Source organism: Cyanistes caeruleus, chromosome 9 (genome assembly GCF_971803275.1).
Source record: "Cyanistes caeruleus chromosome 9, bCyaCae1.hap1.1, whole genome shotgun sequence".
Classification (NCBI taxonomy): Eukaryota; Metazoa; Chordata; class Aves; order Passeriformes; family Paridae; genus Cyanistes; species Cyanistes caeruleus.
Genome location: NC_141709.1, coordinates 2,948,466 through 2,967,177, shown reverse-complemented (window position 1 = coordinate 2,967,177; position 18,712 = coordinate 2,948,466). Strand labels below are relative to the sequence as shown.

Here is an 18,712-nt window from a genome sequence, read left to right as displayed (position 1 = left end):
AAGAAGACAAGGCCCGGATGATTGGTCATCTCATTTAGGAAGATGCATTCAGGAACAGGAGGTTTCTTGCAAGGATCTCACACGGTGTCATCTGTTCCAGGAAGGGCTCCTTGGAGTCTTTCCACTCTTCTCTGCTGCTGCATCCCTGGCAAAAGACGACAGCTTGGCTGAGGACACATGCTTAGGTCCCTGCAGGCAGAAGACACCTTCAGGAGGAGTGGTGAGCCCTTCTCAACAGGGCTCCACTGGCAGATGCTGCTCTCCTAAGCTGGGTCACCTGGGGCTCAGAGGGGTAGCTGTAATGCTTCCTTGGAAGTGGGAGTCTCAGAGTGATTGGATTTCTGCTGACTGTGGATGGGCAGAGCAGTGAAGCTGGATAAACCCAGGGAGAGGCAGAAGAAGCAAAGAGTACTGAGAACAGCTTCTGCTACGTGGGGGAGACCATCCCCATCTCTACCTTGTGTTACCTCGGTCTCCTCCTCCCTGTGCAGGAGATATTTCAAGAGCAGAAGATTTTCAGGGGTTCCTTTTGGGAACAATCCCCAAAAGATGAAAAAAACCAAACATCCATGTGGTTGTTGCATCTTGCCAGATCCCAAAATGCCAAGTCAGCTTGCAAACCTTTCAGTTCAGTGAGCCTGCCCTGCCTGTCGAGGTGAATGCTCCACAGATAATATCCCTGTGGACATCACCTCTTCCTGAATCTACTCTCACAGCACTCCTGGTGCTCCCTGCCTAACAGCCTGTGTGGCACTTACTTCCTAACCACAGGAGGACAGCTGTCCTGTCTCCCACATTTCCTCCTCTGCCACTCACAGGCTTCTCTCAGGGCCCAGCCATCAATCCCTGGTGGTTTTAAAGGCCACCTTGTGCTGTAGCCATGAGCCACATCTCTGCCCAGACATGGATGGATGGGTCAGATCCCCCATCCCGGATGCGTCCGTGCTTGGACCAGCTCTTGGGAGCCATCCTGCTCAGATGGATGGCATTCCACCTGCCTGCCTGTGTTTCACTCTGTGGGGAGGTGGTGTCTGGGCACAGCTGTGCTGCTCAGAAAGCTCCAAGATCTCTGCTCTGAGGAGCAGCAAAGTGTGCAGTTCTCGTGGGATCCACCTTGGCCACTGACTCAAGGTCTTCTTGTCATGGACTCCATTCCTCCTTCATCGTGTGGAGAATCTCAGTATGAAAGGCAGTGCCTGTTGGGTGCTGGGTTCCCCAAAACTCCCCCTGCCAGGAAGGATGGCTGGAAGATCACTGTCTTGCTTCCTTTTTTTTGGATGGAATTCATGCATGAAAATTTTAGATATCTCACCCAGAGCTGGGGTGCATCCAGCTCTGCCAAGGTGCTGCTTGCTGACTCCAGGTTATTTCCTCTTGATCATCCTGCTTATCATTCTCCAGTGTTGTTATCAACCATCTTTAGGGCGTGACTGGCCCAGCCCATTCTGCACCCCAAACAGCTCCTGTCCCCAGTTCTGTTCACATCTGAAATGTCAGGACTTACCTTGGCAGGGCCCTTTTTGACCAGGGGGCTGCTTCCAAACCCTGAGGAGAGGACATCTCATCTCCCCTTTCCACGCTGCTCTGAGCACATTCTAGGGAGGAAGCCGAGATCCCATGGGGATGCTAAATTTTTTGGCAGTGCCCTCTCCCACCGGGCACCCCAGCTGAGATGGGGTGAGGGTCGATGCCTTTGGCATCACGAGGTTGCCCCAGCCTGTTGACCATCCTGAACCTTGCAGCACAGGCTGGCAGCCTGGCACGAGGGGAAGAAGAGTTGACCAAGCCCAGGACCCCTGGGAGATGTGGCCATGCAGAGAGAGGGAGACACAGCCTGGCTACCCCAGCCTGGCAGAGGGCAGCCCTGGGTGGCCCGGCCCGTTTTTGGGGGCATTCTCAGCGATCCCAGGCAGGTCCTTACGGAGCAGAGGAGTGCAAGGGGGAAGGGTGGGTGGGTGGGGGTGTCCCGTGGGAAACCCAAACGAAGCCCAATGTTGGAAGGCCCAAACAGCTGCCTCTGCTGAGACTCTTTAAACTCCAACCTGGTGGAACTTGCAGCCGCATGTGGGAGAGAGCCAGGGCGGGAGCATGGCATGCCCAACTTTTCCTCCCGGTTTTTTTTTTCCAGCCGATTCAGCATGCCTTTTGCACTGGTGCATGGTGGGAAAGTGGTCCATCCGCAGAGCCAGACGGAAGCAACTGGGCATCTTCCTTTGACAAGTGACCCTGGCCCACTGCCTTCTATGCAAGATGCTGCCTCCCAATTGCATAGACCCCACGAGCTGGGGATACACAGCCTTTGGCTATGGGTTAGGTGGCCATGCCAAGCAATACCAGGCACCCCCCCGGGAGGGAAGACGCTCCGGAGGCCACAGAGCACCGTGGTGCAAAGCACCCTTATCTCAAATAACCCATGGCTCGAGTGCCGTGTATCTGATTTATACCACTCGCACACAGCCCTGGAACCTGTGGGACGAGGTGGGGGCTGCTGGAGGGCTTTAGGAGAGGGGTTGAGACCAGAGGAGTCGTCCCAGGCTGGTAGCGAGACAGGCGCTTGAGGCCAGCAGCAGAGAGGAGAGGGGTGAGTTGCTTTCTGCCAGCATTCCTGGGTCTGTGTGAGCAGTGCTATAAATCCACATCAGGACAGTCTCTCATGTATGATTTGCCTTGATTAACGGGTTTCCTGTTCTTTTCCTGTTTGTCCGTTCGTTTTTTGTTTTGTTTTTGTTTTCTTTTTCTCTCCTGTTTTTCCTGTACTATTCCTTTCCGTTTGTACGTTTGTTTTTGTTATTTTTTTTTTTTCCGCTCTCTGGGAATGCCTCCTCTCTCTGCATCTCCCTCCCTCCCCTTCCCCCCTCCATGAGCAGTGGCCGAATCCATTACACTGAGATGTATGAAATGCTGACTCTTATGTCACCACCGCTAGGCCTCGGCAAGAGATGTCCCTCCAAAGTGGCCTATAAGGTAGATCAACCCTTCCTTCTCTGGGGGTTAGAGCCGAGCAGGAGCCGGGGCACCTGCGGGAGGTGGGACCGGGGGAAGCCGGGGAGTTTTTGGGGTGCCCAACACGTGTTTGGCTCACTCCTGGGGAGCCTGGTGTGCCCACAAGAGCCCTGGCCACGCTGGCTGGTCTGCGCCGCCCGCGCACGGGACGCTGCCGTGGTCGCTCGCGGCTCCCAGGGGGAAAAGGAAGGGGGCAGGATCAGCAGTAGGATGGAAGTGGGAGGGCTGGAGGAGGTGAGGTGAGGTGAGGAGCAACTCTGTAGCCCAGTTAGGAGAGTCTCCCAGTTAGGAGTTCACCCCCAGGGGCTCGGAACCATCCTCCTCCCAGCCAGTGCAAAGCCCATGGAGATGGGAAGCAGGTCAAATCCCAAATCCCACAGGAGCTGTGCGTGAGGAGCCAGGACCATCCGCAGGGGTTATCCCAGGGATGGCTTGTGCAAGGCAAAACTGGGGGCCTTCCAAAGGCACCTCTGAGCTGTCCCACCCGGAGTGGCGGCTGTCAGTCAGGTCCTGGCTGCGTAGGCATGGATCAGAAGCCATGGAGGATGTGCTGTGGGAGCTGCGTGGCTTTCTGAGGCCACCCAGAGCTGCAGGAGGATCTGTTGTCCAGGAGGAAATTAGGGTTTTTCTTGGCCTTTTAGCAGGGCTAGCACAAAGGGATTCCTGCACACTTCCAAAAAATGCTTCCATCCTCTCCGGCTCTCACGTGTTTGCTCACACAAGCACGCATCCACCATCACACTTTTCCAGGGGGGAAAAAGGGAGCCTTGAAAGCAGGAAAGGGACATGAGAAGCTGGGTGAAAAGGAATGGGCAGGGAAGGGCTGACCCAAGGTATTCACAAAGCAAAATATACTCTCTGGAAAGTGGATCTGGTCACTTCGGTTTGCACCCCGCCTGCCCAGGGTGGGGAAGGAGCATGGCGTGTCTAACCTGCCTTGGTTGCCCTTTTCTCTTTCCCTCTGCACTTTTTCCACCCTCCCATTCCCTTCCTTTCCCTTCCTCACCCGTGGATAATTTGGACCCCCTGCATGTGCTGGCAAACTTCATCTCTGAAAGACGCAAAAAGGGAGTGCCAGGATGTAGCATGCTAGAGGAATCCAGCCGATCTGAAGTCCCTGGAGGTTAGGGACCCTCCTCTCCCCTGCCCCAGGTGGGAAGGGTTGAGAGCTGGAAAGCCAAACCACCCGGGAACGGAAACCTGAGCCCATCTCCCCTTCCCGCACATCCCACATGCCCGCATCCCTGACGGATCAGGTGTGTCTTCCCAAAAGTGCCAGGGGGTTGTGTGGCAGCCGCGGTGCCGTGGGGAAGGGGGCTCAGGGGCCGTTCCTGGGGCGCAGGAGGAGCCCTGGAAGGCAGTGAGCCGGTGTCCTGGGGTGGAAGGAGCCGGGGAGGCGGGGGGGGAGGGGCAGTGGGGGTGATCCTCGCCCTTCTTTTTTGGCTGTGCTGTTTTGACACTCTTTGTTGCTTTTTATTTTTTTTTTTTATTTTTTATTATTTTTTTTTTTTTTAATTTTTTTTTTTTTTTTTTTTAATTTCCCCCCTTTTGTTTAATGTTTAATTTCTTTTCCTCCAGCCTGGTCGATGTGTTTTTCGATATTGTTTTCCGTCCGCTGTTTTCTTCTCTCTCTTGCGCAGAGACTGGTGCTGATGAACATGCCCGTGGCCGAGGACATGACAGTCCACTTCACCTCCACCCTCATGGCGCTGATCCGCACGGCCTTGGACATCAAAATTGCCAAAGGTAAAGGCTGGGGCAGGGCCAGCAGGGTTTCAGAGTCACCACGGTCCTGCTGTACAACCCCAGGATGGTTTTGTCTCTATGGGACACTCGTGGTTGGGTTCTTTCTCCTCTTGGACTGAGATTGATGAGAGGGAGGCAGTTTTCTCTTGTTCAGACTCGGTTGTTTATTCTCTTATCTGCATTACATGTACACAACGTACAAGGATCTACATGCACTAAGATAAAAAGGCACAAAATGGCTAACAAAGATCTTCTTCAAGGTCTTTTATATGTCTGTTTACCCAATTAACAAATGCCAAGTAAATTATTTTTCTTAGTGACCCAACACCTGTGTGCTGCACTGCAGCATCTTCTATCCAATCACCCACTACTACCCAAAAACCTCTAGAAGAAGAAGATGAAGAAGGAAGAAGATGAAGAAGGAAGAAGGACAAGAGACAACACCCTGAATCCTCCATCTTGTCTTCTGCTCTTAAACCAGTTTAAACCTTTAACTTTCTCACCCAGTGACTCAAGAAAACTCTCCACACACATTTTCAGTTTCTCTACTTGACTATAACATTTGTCTCCATGGTGCTGTGTGAAATTCAGTGCTTTCTTGGGTGTCAGAGTTAGGCATCACAGATAAAGGCGTATATCTTGCATCTCTGACCCCAACAGGTTTGTGTTGCAAAGAGCCTTAAAGATCATCCTGTTCCATCCCCCTGACTTCTGCCACACCTTCTGCCACCCTGCCAGCCTGGCCTTGGACATGTCCAGGGATGGGGCAGCCACAGCTTCGCTGGGTAACCCATGCCAGGGCCTCCCCACCTTCTGAATTTCTTCCTGATAGCCATTCTCAATCTACCCTGATTCAGCTTAAAATTATTCTTCCTCGTCCTATCACCTTGCAAAAAATCCCTTTCTCTTTGGCTGGGCTGAGGACCTCACAGCTAATTTGGGATTGGCTGCCCAGAGCCTGGATGCACACAGGTGGGAGCAAGTCCCTGGAACAGGCAAATTTCTGCCATTTTCCGTTAAAAAAAAATATCTATTTTTTTAGGGAAGAGGTAGAGAATTCTTCACCAGAAGCTGTTTCTAGAGAAAAGAAACAGCTTGATGTCCACTGTGTAATGGAGGAGAGAGAATTCCCCTTCCTCCCCATGTAAAAAGCCAAACCAAGGATAGAAAATATGTGCTTGGCTTCCTTAGGCTCTGGGGAAAAGAAATCTCTCTCTCTCAGGGAAGATAAAGTGTTCAGAGCAGGAAAACCTGCTTTGTTATTGTTGCTGGAAAGGCTGTGATTCATCAGATCAAAAACTTCCTGCAGAAACATGGCATTTTCAATAAAACACCCCCTAGGAACAGCTCAGTTATTGGAAGAAAACCCAGCCCAGGGCCAGACACCATCCAAAGCCCAGTGCTCAGACAGTTCAAACCCTTCTAGACAAAGCAGAGATTTAAACCTGGGTCTCCTACAGCTCACCCAACTTGCCCCGTGCTTGGGGGACTCTTTTGGGATATACTGAGAGCTTCTGATGATCTCAGGGCTTCCTAAGCCCTGGCCAGGGAGCTCTGCTCTCCATGCACAGCCTCACCGAGCTCTTGGGGATTTACCAAGCGGAGCTGCTCTTCCACCAGCACATGATCTGCTCCCCAGCAAAAAGAAAGTGGGGCAGCAGCAGCAGGTGTGTGTGGGCTGGAGTAGGATTGGAGCTGCAGAGATGGACCCAAGGCAAGCTTGAAGGTGGCAGCTTTGAGTGGGAGGGCAGGGGATGGGGAGATGGAGGCACATATGGAAGGGATGGTAGGAAAGTTTCCCTGTGGGAGCAGGGCTCGCTGATGCAAGATGGCCCTCCCAGCCCAGAGAGATGGATGCTGAGATGGAACCTCGCTTCAGGATGGGAAAAGGGGGGTTGGTTGGAGCCTGGTGCCAAGGTTTGACGTGTGGGGGCCATTTTTGCTCCCTGCTGTTGAAGGTGGTGCAGATTGGCAGCAGTTGGACTCCGAGCTTCAAAAGGAGATCCTGACCATTTGGCCTCACCTGTCCCAGAAGATGCTTGACCTGTTGGTACCCATGCCAAAAAGTGAGTCTCTGGGGGGGGGGGGGGGGGGGGGTGGGCTGTCATTGCTTTCAAATTCCCCTCATCCCCACAGCAACTTCTTCCCAAAGGGAGGTGGGGACTGGCCAGACCCATCCGCAGCTTGGAGAGAAGCGGGGAAAGGGTTTGTTCCACCTTGTTCTGCTTGGGAACTCTCTGGAAAACCACTCCTGCCAAAGCCATGGTCCCCTGTAAATCCTCTCTGGAGCATAGCGGGGAGGGAAGCTGAGCACACCTGGTGATATGATGAGGATGTGTGCCTTGGTGGCTGAGGATGATGATTTCAAGCCATCTTCACCTGTTTTATCTCCTCGGGGAGTGTCTGGGTGCTCGGCACTCTCTCTTTTGGAATGCTGGGAAGAGTTTGAGGGACACCAGGGTGTCCCAGAGCAGGTCTCTCCCCACAAACCACTTTGGTGCCTTCTCTTACAACAAAAGTGACCCCATTTTGTTCCCTCTGACATTCCCAGCCTCTGACCTGACTGTTGGGAAAATATATGCAGCCATGATGATCATGGATTACTACAAGCAGAGCAAGGCGAAGAAGCAGCGGCAGCAGCTGGAGGAGCAGGTGAGGCTGAGCCAGGGCAGACAGGGACGTTCAGATCACCCTCTCCTCTTCCCACCACCTCCCAGCCCAAACATGCAGCCAGCTGGGATGAAAACAATGGTACAGGTCAGGGTTTGGGGACTACAAGGCGTGTCTGTGATCATCCTCAGGGATGTGATCATCCCTGACAGGGAACATGAGCGTGGTGTCCTCTTTCTGAGTGGTGGGAGCTTGGCTGGGGAAGCACTGGATGCTCATCCACGTTTCCTACAGGCTCAGTTTCTCCCTTTCTGCCATGCAGAAAAATGCCCCCATGTTCCAGCGCATGGAGCCGTCCTCTCTGCCGCAGGAGATCATCTCCAACGCCAAGGCTCTGCCGTACCTGCAGCAGGACACCCTCTCGGGCCTGTGAGTACTGCCCCTCACTTCTCTGTTCCTGCAGCCCTGGTTTCCTTCTTGCATCTGGCACTGGGCTGCAGAAGGGGTTAAATTGCTGCTGGGAGCAGGGAGAAATCTCCTGGCACAAAGCTTTTGAGGGATTCCAGGTAGCTGGTGTGTGTCAGCATCACCAGCAGCAGCCGAGGTGGCAAAGGGGGATCTGTGGATGCTCTTCCTGCAGGATCATCCTGGGTGTGATCATCCTGTGCAGGATCAGCCCAGGGGTGAAGCTGAACCCCAGGAGCTGTTGAGGGGTGGGGGGTGAAGGCTCAGTGGGGGATTCCAGCGCCCTGGCTGGTGGGAATGAGGTGATAAGGGTTTCTGTGATTGCTCTTGGGCTGTCCCACTGCTGCTGCAGGACTGGGGGCACCGCTTTAGCTCTCCAGGGAACATGATCTGAAACATGGGGTCCCAACAGCCTGGGGGGCAGGCATGGGGCTCCCCAGCCCTGAGCTGCTGGAGAGGCCATCCCAGGGATGGCAGCAGGCAGCTCTTGGCCTCCCTGAAGCTAGGCTGTGTTTGCAGGAGCAGCCGAGGCGGGTTCCCCTCGCTGAGCCCGCTCTCGCCACAGGAGATCTTCCAGCTGGCGTGCATGGATCCGGCCCAGGAGCAGTTCCAGGAGCACCAGTCTCTGGTAAAGCCATGCACTGCTCCTCTGCAGTCCCAGCACGGATGCTGGTGGGCACGGGGAGGTGTGGGGAGGGATGGCAGCTGCTGGGTCATGCACAGATCCAAAAAAACAGGGGACAAATACCCCTGGATGTCCTCACCTCTGGCACTGGGGACACAGCCATCCCTGGACCTGCCCTGATCCGTGGGGCCAGGCAGCACAGGTGCTTTTGGGGCTAGAGCCATGACCAATGTCATGCAGTAAAATATCCTTCTCTCCACAGGCTGTTTTTTGCACTGAGCACTCATGTCAGTGGGTTACCCCGTGCTGAGTGATGGTATCTGATGTTTTCGGATTCGTGTCCATTTTGTTGTCAGTGGTGGTGTCCCCAGTCCCCCACCAAGCTGTCAAACTGTCTCCAGCAGGAGCAGCCCTCTCCGGCCTCGCGCACGCGCCGGCCTGTCTGTCTGTGTGTGTATATATATATATCACATATTTATATATATCACATATCTATATATATCACACATCTCCATGTCTGCCTGTGCGTTCCTGAGCCGCCTGCTGCGGTGTGCTGCACCCCCAGCCCTGCCCAGCCCGTGTCCCCAGGAGCTCTGTGTCACCTGTGTGTGACACAGCCAGGCGTCCCCTGCCCCGGCCACGGGGAGAGGTGGCAGATGTGACTCCCCCTGCCACCCTAAAGTCACCTTCTAGTGACCTCCAGGGTCACTCTGTGCCCGTCTCCTGGACACCGTGAGTGAAGATGAACACCCACAGAGTCCCCTAAATACTGGGAATTAACCAAAGCGTATGAAGAGCTCTTTTAACAGGGATGTGGCCAGGAAGCTTTTGAAGCAAGGTCAGAGGTAAAATCCCATCCATTCATCCCCTCCTGGCAAAAGAAGGAGTTAAACCCTGGGTAGAGGGTCTGTTCCCAGAGCCAGGCAGGGTTTCCACTGTCGCTGCAGAGGTGCAAGGGCAGCTGGCCATCAGGCGAGCCTGAAGCACCACATCAGGGCTCAGCTGGGGGCTGTGAGCTGCAGAGTATTTTTCAGTGGCAATGTGATGAATTCTAATGGCTTAGACTCTGTTTTTCATAGAATCATCAAATAGTTTGGGTCAGGAGGGACCTTTTAAAGCTCATCTAGTTCCAACCCTCCTGCCACAGGCAGGAACATCTTCAACTGGATCAGGTTTTTCAGAGCCCCATCCAACCTGACCTTGAACACTTCCAGAGAAGGAGAATCCATCACCTCTCTGGCAACCTGTGGCGGTGCTTTACCACCTGTTTTTGGCCATCTTCAGTTCTGCCCCTGGCTGAGCAGGGCTGTCCCCTGCCGAGAGGGCCGAAGCAGCGTGCTGCCCTGTTCCAAGCCCATCCCAAGAGCTTGGCTGTGTGTTTGTTTCCAGGAGCCAGAGGTTAGGGAGTTTCAAAGAGTGCAGCCCTCTAACCGTGGCAGCTACCTTCCCGTGGACACTCAGGACCACGCTGTCTCTGGGAGGGCCTCCTCCATGCCTCGTCTCACTGTGGATCCCCAGGTAAAACCAAGCAAAGCCCCCCACAGGTCTGATCAAAGCCTGCCAGAAAACGCAGGGGTTTCTCTCTGAGCCCAGCCCTGTGGCATCCCCAGCACCCTGATATCGGAGCTTCTCCCCTTCTCTGGGTGCTGCACAAGTAGGAGAGCTGCTGTTGCCCTGGCAGCAGAGAGCAGCCTGGGGGATCCATCTCCTGGCTCGTGGGGGAGGTCCAGGACCACGCCAGGAGGCGGCAGGTTCTCCCCACGGTGGGACACCCCCTCCTTCCCTCCGGCCCTGGGCACTGGCTGAGGTTTGAGGAGCCCCAGCCCAGCTGTCAGATGACCACAGGTGATGAAACGCCTTCTCCGTCCTTTCCCGTTGTCCCAACACGTGCACCTCTCTGTGTGTCCAGGGGAACCCAGGCCACATCTCACCTCCTCATCTGTCTGCCTGGTTTCTCTGTTGTTCTGTCCTGTGCTCAGCCTCCCCCCAGATGCAGATGTTTTTTGGGTTTGGTGTTGCTGTGAAGTCTCTGGGTCTGTTTTCTCACCTTAGTGCAGGCACCAGGTGCTGGTGTGGCACTTTATGGAGGGGGTGAAGACAAAGGGAGGTTTTGTCTCGTGGGCTTTCTTGGCCCTTCTGCAGCCAAGGAAATGACCAGGAGGAGGGGATGGGAGCAGGAAAGGTGAGAGGAGACGGAGAACAGCCTCAGGCTGCAGTGGCAAAGAGCTGCTGGAATTAAGCAAAGGAAATGTGGAAGAAGAGGATGTTTTCCCCATAACGTGAAAACGCAGGGTGTAACGAGGGGAGAAAGTAGGAAGGAGAAGCATGGGAGGGAGAAAGAAAAGGAAAGGGGAGATAGAACAACAGCATGAGCGGGGAGGCAGGGAATGAGTGCAGGGGAAAAGGATGGGGATGTGGGAATAAAGGGAGAGTGGGGAGGCGTGTGGAAAAGTGGTGGCAGCTGGAAAAATGAACCCAGAGCCCTTGCTGGTGCTGGGGGACCCCTCTGTGCCAACAATCTTTTCAATGATTGCTCCTCTTGACCCTGTGACTCCATGCTGGGGATGCAGCCTGGGGGACAAAGGTCTGGTACCCCCCGTGTCCCCACACACAGCAGGAGGTGCTGCTGCTCTCCCCCCAGCCCCTGGGCTTGGATCCGCTGGCTTTGCTTGTGCAGCACAGCTCCAGCCGGCTGGGGAAGGGGAGCCCACAAGCTCCAAGGCTAAACCCCGCTCTCCTCCCACCCCTGATTTGTGCAGAGATTATCTGGGGGGGCCTGTTCCCAGGCTGGCTGCCCCCCACCCCGAATTTCCCCATCCCACAGGGTGGCCATCCCCGTGGTGGGGGTGAGCTGGTCATTCTCGACCCCTGGCTCTAACGCTGTCCCCGGCTGGCTGGGGTTGCTTGCAGGTGGTGACAGACACCAGCTCCATGAGGAGATCGTTCTCCACCATCCGGGACAAGCGGCCCAACAGCTCCTGGCTGGATGAGTTCTCCATGGAGCGCAGCAGCGACAACACCTACAAGTCCCGCCGGCGCAGCTACCACTCCTCGCTCCAGCTGTCTGCCCGGCGCCTCAACGCTGACTCGGGTGAGCCCAAAAAATCTCCCCAAAATCCCTCCCTGTGCCCTGCAGAGGGGATGGTGGGGACTGACGTGGGTGTCCTGCAGGCCACCGGTCCGAGGGGCACCGCTCGGGCAGGGAGCGGGGCCGATCCAAAGAGCGCAAGCACCTGCTGTCCCCTGACATCTCCCGCTGCAACTCCGAGGAGAGGAGTCCCCAGGCGCAGGAGGAGTCGCCGGAGCGGCGGCGCGAGTCTCGGTCACCCAGCGAGGGCAGGTCACAGACACCCAGCAGGCAGGTGGGTGACAGAGATCCCTTCCTCAGCATAACGGGAAGAGCAGAAAAGAAGTTTTCTTCCTTGCCAAAACCGCTAAGATGAGCCCCAGTTCTGGGAGCTCTGAACCGTCTCGTCTCCTGGTGGTGGCATCTCTGTGTGTCCCCTGAGCTGAGCAGGCTGGGGCTGCTCGGGCACCCTGCAGAGCATTTGGGGACAGGGGTGGATCTCATGCTGATCCTCTTGCTGCTGTGGCATCCGCTCCCTGCCGAGGTCAAGGTGTCCCAGCCACATGAGCCTGGAGGTGCCGGTGCTTGAGTGAGCTTGAAGCCACCCGTGGAGATGCCACCCACGGAGAGCAGCAGATGGAGAGCTGCCAGCTCTTCCTACAGCGGGTTTGGGAAGGCTTTTTGCTTTTGGCCACCAAGAGCATGAAATCAGAATATCTTGAGTTGGAGCAGAGCACATCATTGAGTCCAACTCTTGTCCCTGAACAGGACAGCCCCAAGAGTCCCACCATGTGCCCGAGAGCGTTGTCTGAATGCATCTTAAGCTCTGTCAGTCTTGGTGCTGTGACCCTGGGGAGCCTTTTCCAATGCCTGAGCACCCTCTGGGGTGAAGCACTTCTTCCTTAATGTCCAACCTAAACCTTCCCTGCAGCAGCTCCATGCTGTTCCCTTGGGCCCTGTCCCTGGGCACCGCAGAGATCAGTGGGGTGTGATGGGTTTGTGAGGAAGATGCAGACCATGGTGAGCTCTGCAGGCATCGTGGGGCAGACCCCCAAGGCAGAGATGGGGCAGTGTCACTAGAGGACAAAGTATAGAGAGAGGGTTTGAATCACACACAGCAGCCAGAGGTTTATTTCATCGTGCAAAAACCTTTATTTTGGGGTTTTTCAACCCTTTTTTTAAGGTGTTCCGATGCAGGTTAACCTGATTGGTAGAAGGAACAACACTTCTCTTATTTCATTGGTGGGACAAGGGAAAAACACTCTCAGAACATCTGTGTCTTGGTTTGGGAAAGTAAAACCTTGTTCTTCACAACAACTTTCAGAACATCTGTGTCTTGGTTTGGGAAAGTAAAACCTTGTTCTTCACAGCACTCCTTGAGAGAGAAAAGTTCCCAAAAGACTTTTCCCTTGGGAACAGATCAGCCCCTGAGATCTTGAAACTCTCTCAGGTTCAGAAAATCATGTCCACAGGGCAGAATCACCTTTTCAAGATGCTCTTCGGAGCATTGTGGGGAGCGGGCGCGCGGTGCCTCCCGCATCCCCCAGCGTTTCCCGGTGCCTTGCAGGGCATGGGCTCCCTGAGCGAAAGCTCCATCCCTTCCATCTCGGACACCAGCACGCCCCGACGAGGCCGCCGCCAGCTGCCCCCGGTGCCCCCCAAGCCGCGTCCCCTCCTGTCCTACGCCTCCATGCTGCGGCACGCCGGGGACACCTCTCCTCCGGCCGACGAGAGCGAGGGGGGCTCACCGCTGCTCTCCTCCACTCTGGATCCCAACACGGCCGCTCCCACCGAGTCTTCCAGCTCCCCGGCGGGGAAGCAGAGCCGACAGTCCACGCCGCAGCGCTACATCTCGGAGCCCTACCTGGCGCTTCACGACGACTCGCACGCCTCAGACTGCGGTGAGGAGGAGACGCTCACCTTCGAGGCGGCCGTGGCCACCAGCTTGGGCCGCTCCAACACCATCGGCTCGGCGCCACCGCTGCGGCACAGCTGGCAGATGCCCAATGGGCACTACCGCAGGCGACGGCGAGGAGCGGCGCAAGGCGTCATGTGCGGGGCCAGCATCGACGTGCTCAGCGACACCGAGGAAGATGACAAGTGCTAGAAGCTGCCAAACCCCCCCTCCACCCAAAACCCGACCCCCCCCACCTCGGCTGCCTCCCCCCCCCATCCCCGACCCGCCCTTCTCCAATGCATGCTCTTCGCCACGCCTGGGAATGAAACTGAAAAAACAAACAAAAACCAAAAAAACCAAATGCAGCGGGGGGAGGGGGAAAAAAAGAGGGGAAAACAAAACAAAAAAAATAACAACAAAAAAAAGCAAACAAACAAACAAAAAAGATCCCCAAAACCCAAACTGACCGGAACGGAGGGGGAAGGAAAAAACAAAAAACAAAACAAAACGACCCACCAACAAAAAAAAAAAAAAAAGAAAAAAGGAAAGAAATGGGAAAAAGAAAAAAAACAAAGTCTTTGTGCAAAAAAAAAATATTAAAATCTGTCGACTTTCATTTATTACTATCACTTTTTTTTTCTGCACAGAGAAGCATTGGATGGGCGGCAGAGCGGCCCGGCACACGGCCGGGCTCGTGTGCTGGGGGACAAGGGAGAGCCCCCCCCGGCCCTGCCCCAAGAGGGATCCCCGGGAAAGCTCATCCCGATGGTTTTTTTGCTCCCTGTGGCCGGAGAGTCCCGGCAAAGGGATGCAAGGGACCCCCTTCGCTCTGTCGCTTGGGCTTGTGCTGCTGTGGCTTTGAATTTCCCTCCCTGAGGGTCTCATCCTGCCTGGAGAAGGGGCAAGATGCGATGGCAGGGTGCAGGGGACGAGGGGTTGGGATGCACCCAGACAGACCAGAGCAGCTCTGGCTGCCAGAGGGGGGAAAAACTGGTTTCTGCTGGGGCTGGGGGGGCTCAGTGCTGCCGAATGTATCCTGTGTCCTCCCCGACATATATTTATTTATATACGGAGAACTCTAGGTGTGCCTGTGTGTGTATATACGGGGTGTGTGTGTGTATATAAATTTATATGCTGTATATATAAAGATATACACATACATAGATTTGTTTTAATCATCTGACAATGCCCCCCTGGGGCTCCTGCTGCCTGCACACCCTGCTTTGCTGGGGGGGCAGGACCGAGCCTCCCCAGGGTGGGGCTGCTGTACAGAGCATTGGGAATGTCACCTTGCTCCCTTTTTCAGGTGTTCCCAGCAGTGGGAATTGCGTTTTCTCTGTTAGAGATGGCTGTGGCGAGGCCTCCATGGGCAGCTCGGTGCCTGCAGGAGTGGGAAGCCCAAGGGATGAGGACAGGGCTGTCCTCAGGGGTGCCAGCAGTGCCAAGGGGGTGATGGCAAAGCTCTCAGAGGCCTCTTTGCTTGTTTTCCCCAGAAAAGAAGAAATCCACGTCCGCAGGGGAGTGGAGATGTCGTGAGTGCATGATGTACCTTAAGATCTGTCCTGTGGGCAGAGGAATCGAGCTTTGGCACCAGCCCTGCCTCAGTTTCCCCCGCAGCCATGGCCTCTGCCCTCTCCTGGAGCCTGGCACTCCTTTGGAGAAGGGCTGCCGTGGGGGGCTGGGTGTGCAAAGAGGTGTGGGAGCAGCTGGGGTGTCCAGGAGCTGGGGGGAGTTTGGGAAGGAACATTGTCTAGGGGGTGAGCAGGGTGGCTCAACCCTCCTGAAAACGCTGAAAATGCAGGACGTAGCCACCTTCCAACGCCATTAATTAATTAATTAATCTGGTAATTACGTGCTGTCAGCTCTCAGCGATCCGTGCTGTGGGTGCCAGCCCAGGGAGGTGCTGCTGGTGGCCCGTGGCGATGGGTGGCTCGCCCTGGTGCCCAGTGGTGTGTTTCTGCTGCGAGTTGTGTCTGCCATCAGCCCGAGCGTGGGGGCTGGAGGCTGCTGTGCCTTTGGAGCCTCAGGGAAGGGCTCGCTCTGCGGGCTGGGAGATGCTCGGAGCGTTTGGACCGTGTGTGGGGATGGGAGGTGGGGATGGGCAGGTGAAGGCAGCACAGCCCTGGCCCTGCCCTTCCTCCTGCCCGTGGCTTTGCTTTGCTGCAGGTTGTTGTGGTCTGGCTCCTCGGGGCTGCTGGGCAGCAGCTCTGGCCAGGCTTTGCTTTGGTCCTGGATAGCTCGTGTCTTCTCCTGACCGAAGGATGCCCAAAGTGCTCCTGCATGTGCGGATCAGCCCCTGCCCTGATCGCTTTGCGAGCTCCCCTGAAGGAACTCTGCTCTGTGAGAAGCAAATCCCAGTGGCTCTGAGGGCTTCCTGCTCCAGGGCTTGTGCATGGACCAAACCCCTCCCTCTTTCTAATGGTCAAAGTGCCCTCTGTGCACAGGGCCCAAAGCTCCTCCTGCCTCCAGTGGTCCCTGATGGTGGGGGGCACCTCTGCTGTCCAAACAGACACTTCCACCTGCCCAGGGACCCAGAAATCCCACAGGCACACCTCTCCGTGGCTTTGGCTCAGATCCTGCATCCCCCCCTCCCATCTCTCGGGGACAAACCGTGTCCCACGCAGCCCTGGGGAAGGTCCCTGGCGGTGGCTGGGGACACGGGCATCACCTATTCCCTTCCAGCCATCCGTGAGCCGTCTGTGGCTTCACCGCGAGGCCGCGGGGTGCAGGCAGCATCATCCCCGGCGCTCCCCGGGGCGGAATTTGGGAGCTCCGGCTCCGGCGGCCAGCCTGGCCTGGCGTGGGATGGGGGGAGCAGGGATGCGCTGGTGCCGGGGGCCGGGGACGGCGATGCCCGTACCTGCTCTAAATTTAGGTGTCGGTATCGTCTCCTTCTAAATCGGGAAAGGTGTCTGACAATGCGCCGGGCTGTGAGTAAGAGCCCGCGGGGAGGGGAGGGGAGGAGGCGGCTTTTTGTGTCTGTGCCTGGCGGGTGGGAGGGAGGCAGCGATGCTCTGGGAGCGGGGGCACGTTCCATGCGGATTTCCAGCTTTTCGGGCTCTTTTCTTTCCTCGGGGCCGGCCAGCGGTGATGAGCGGCTTCCCGGTGATGCGGGCACAGCCCCCGGGGCAGTGCCCGGAGCGGAGCTGCTTTTTGGGCATGTCGGCCCTGTGTTTAAATAACCTACAGAAACTGTGTGGAACTAAACGGAGTGCCCTTTTTACCCGGAAAGGGTCGGGAAAAAGCCCCGCTTCTGGTGTGGGGACAGGCAGGGAGCTGCGGGGACAAGGTGGCACCTCCACAGCGCATCTCTGAAACCAAAAAACAACCCCCAGGAGAAGCAGGAGAACCCAGGGGGGGAGGCAAACCAGCCCCAAGGCACCACTGCAGCCCCTGCCCTGCTTTTCAAGGCGCTGGACTCGGCTTTGCTGCTGTGCAATCTCTCCTCTGTGGATTTTTGGACATTTCCTCAGCCTCCCGGACACCAAAACTGCGGCTGCTGGCCATGCTGGGCCACAGGAGGCAGGATGGGGAGGAGGAGGAGGATGTGTTTCAGCCTCTGCCTGCATAGGACATGCCCTGCCCAGGCAGGAGTTCACCAGTAGCATGAAACTGGTTCCCAGTTGGGTGCTGGGACTGGACTCGAAGCCCTGCAAATCTCCTGGGGGGGCCGTGGTGGGTGTGCGAGGAGCTCTGGCACGCAGAGCACCGCTGTCCCCTCCAAGCTGGCTGTCCCAGCACCATCCTCCTGTCCCCCCCCAGGAGGCCCTGGATGGCAGAGCCCCGCGGGTGTGGGGCTGGTGTCTCCTGGGACTGTGGGAGGGCGGGTGGGAGATGCTCTGCCTTCATCCCCCAGGCTCTGGGGCGAGATGTTGTAACATAACCTGCTCGTTTGGACCCAAAGGGGGAACCGAGCTGGCCACCACCAATGTACAACTCCTCAATGTTTTTTGTCAAAAGGAAAGAAAAATAAAACCTTGTTGTAAAGAAATGCTGCAGACTCGGTCTCATTGGCCCCCCACCCTGTGCTGGAGGGGCGGTGGGGACTCTGGATAAGGCCATGGACCCTGCAAAAGGTCCCCAGGGCAGGGAGGGGGAGGCACACAGCCTGTGCTGGCACTGCCATCACATGGGATGTGGAGGAGAGGGCAGGGAGGATGTGTGAGATAGCCTGGGCTCGCTGTGGCTCAGACCTGGCTCCCTCCAGACACAGGGGCTGAGGGGTACCGGGCTCTGGGGGAGCTGGGAGAGGCAGGGCCAGGAGCCTGGGGAGCTGGTGGCACTGCAGCAAACCGGCCAGGGGAAGCCAGGAGCATCGTGGTGACATCAAATCACTGGAGGAACGCGAGGGAGCACCAGCCTGCACGTGGAGCTTGGAAATCCTGCTGGGATCCGTGCCCTTGGGACATCCAAACAGCTGGGCCACCCCTCCATGCCTGCACTCGAGAGATGTCAAGTGGATGCAGATGCTGCTGCCTCATTCAAAGCTTGTTGTTGGGTGAGTTGTCAAGCAAAGACGCCCAAGTCACGTCTTATATTTCTTTTTCTTGCTGGAGCGTTTGAAGCATGAAATGTTCTCCGGCAGCCAGAGGTGAGGCAGCAGCCTGTGGCAGCCTCCAGGCCCAGCTCGGGTGGCAGGGATGGTTCATGGCTTTGCAAGAACACCCTCCTTCTTCCCCAGTACTGTGCCAAGAAGAGCTCAGGGAAGGATGAAGGCAGCCGCCTTCTCTGGACCCCCTTGAGCCGAGCTTTGTCCTGTGTGTTTCACAAGCGTGCTCCCACCAAGGACTAAGCCCAAATGACCTGGAGCAGGAGCTGGTTTTATCCTGCCCTTCCTTTTGTGCGCATTTCCCTTTATCTCCCAAATGCTGACAGATTTGGTTTTCACTTCTCTGGCTCATGAAGTGATAAAAAGTTTTCAGTGGGAAGTGTAGAGTTCCAGGAGATGGGGCCCAGCTTTGAGAGCACTTCCCGAGGCGATGAATGCAATGACAGCCCAGCATTTTTTCAGGCTGGGAAGTAAGTTCCCATTTTATAGCCAAAAAAGTGATCTGCAGCCCTGACTGTGGGGAAGGCTCTGCAGGATGGTGATGCCACCTTCGTCGCTGAGGAGTTTGCAGTGATGCTGGAAGCAGTTTGAGGAGAGGATGTCCTCCTGTGTGGGCCAGAAGTGCTGCATTAACATTCCTGGAAGTGAATGTTTTAAGTAAGAGCTGCTCCAAAAGCTCTGCAAGCCTTGGGAGTGTGCAGGTCTCTGATGGATGTCCCATGGAACCCCAGCTCGGATGCTCGTACGAGG

The 18,712-nt window shown here is 56.1% G+C and overlaps 1 protein-coding gene across 7 annotated transcripts in view; it reads left to right on the top strand.

Annotated features, from left to right (window-relative positions):
• Nucleotides 1–17,404, top strand: part of CACNA1E (calcium voltage-gated channel subunit alpha1 E) — a 106,175-nt gene extending 88,771 nt beyond the window's left edge. For 2 of the 7 annotated variants that reach the window (XM_086901741.1, XM_086901746.1), the window contains 10 exons: nucleotides 2,868–2,964; nucleotides 4,644–4,749; nucleotides 6,708–6,815; nucleotides 7,301–7,401; nucleotides 7,682–7,788; nucleotides 8,344–8,452; nucleotides 9,839–9,967; nucleotides 11,360–11,540; nucleotides 11,621–11,811; nucleotides 13,084–17,404. In XM_086901741.1, coding sequence (XP_086757867.1) covers nucleotides 2,868–2,964; nucleotides 4,644–4,749; nucleotides 6,708–6,815; nucleotides 7,301–7,401; nucleotides 7,682–7,788; nucleotides 8,344–8,452; nucleotides 9,839–9,967; nucleotides 11,360–11,540; nucleotides 11,621–11,811; nucleotides 13,084–13,623 — 1,669 coding nt within the window. In that variant the 3' untranslated portion in view covers nucleotides 13,624–17,404. Of the gene's footprint in view, nucleotides 1–2,128; nucleotides 2,582–2,867; nucleotides 2,965–4,643; nucleotides 4,750–6,707; nucleotides 6,816–7,300; nucleotides 7,402–7,681; nucleotides 7,789–8,343; nucleotides 8,453–9,838; nucleotides 9,968–11,359; nucleotides 11,541–11,620; nucleotides 11,812–13,083 lie in introns of those variants that run through there. The other 5 variants (XM_086901743.1, XM_086901742.1, XM_086901744.1 and 2 more) reach the window with 4 other exon arrangements.
• The last annotated feature ends 1,308 nt before the right edge of the window (nucleotides 17,405–18,712 follow it).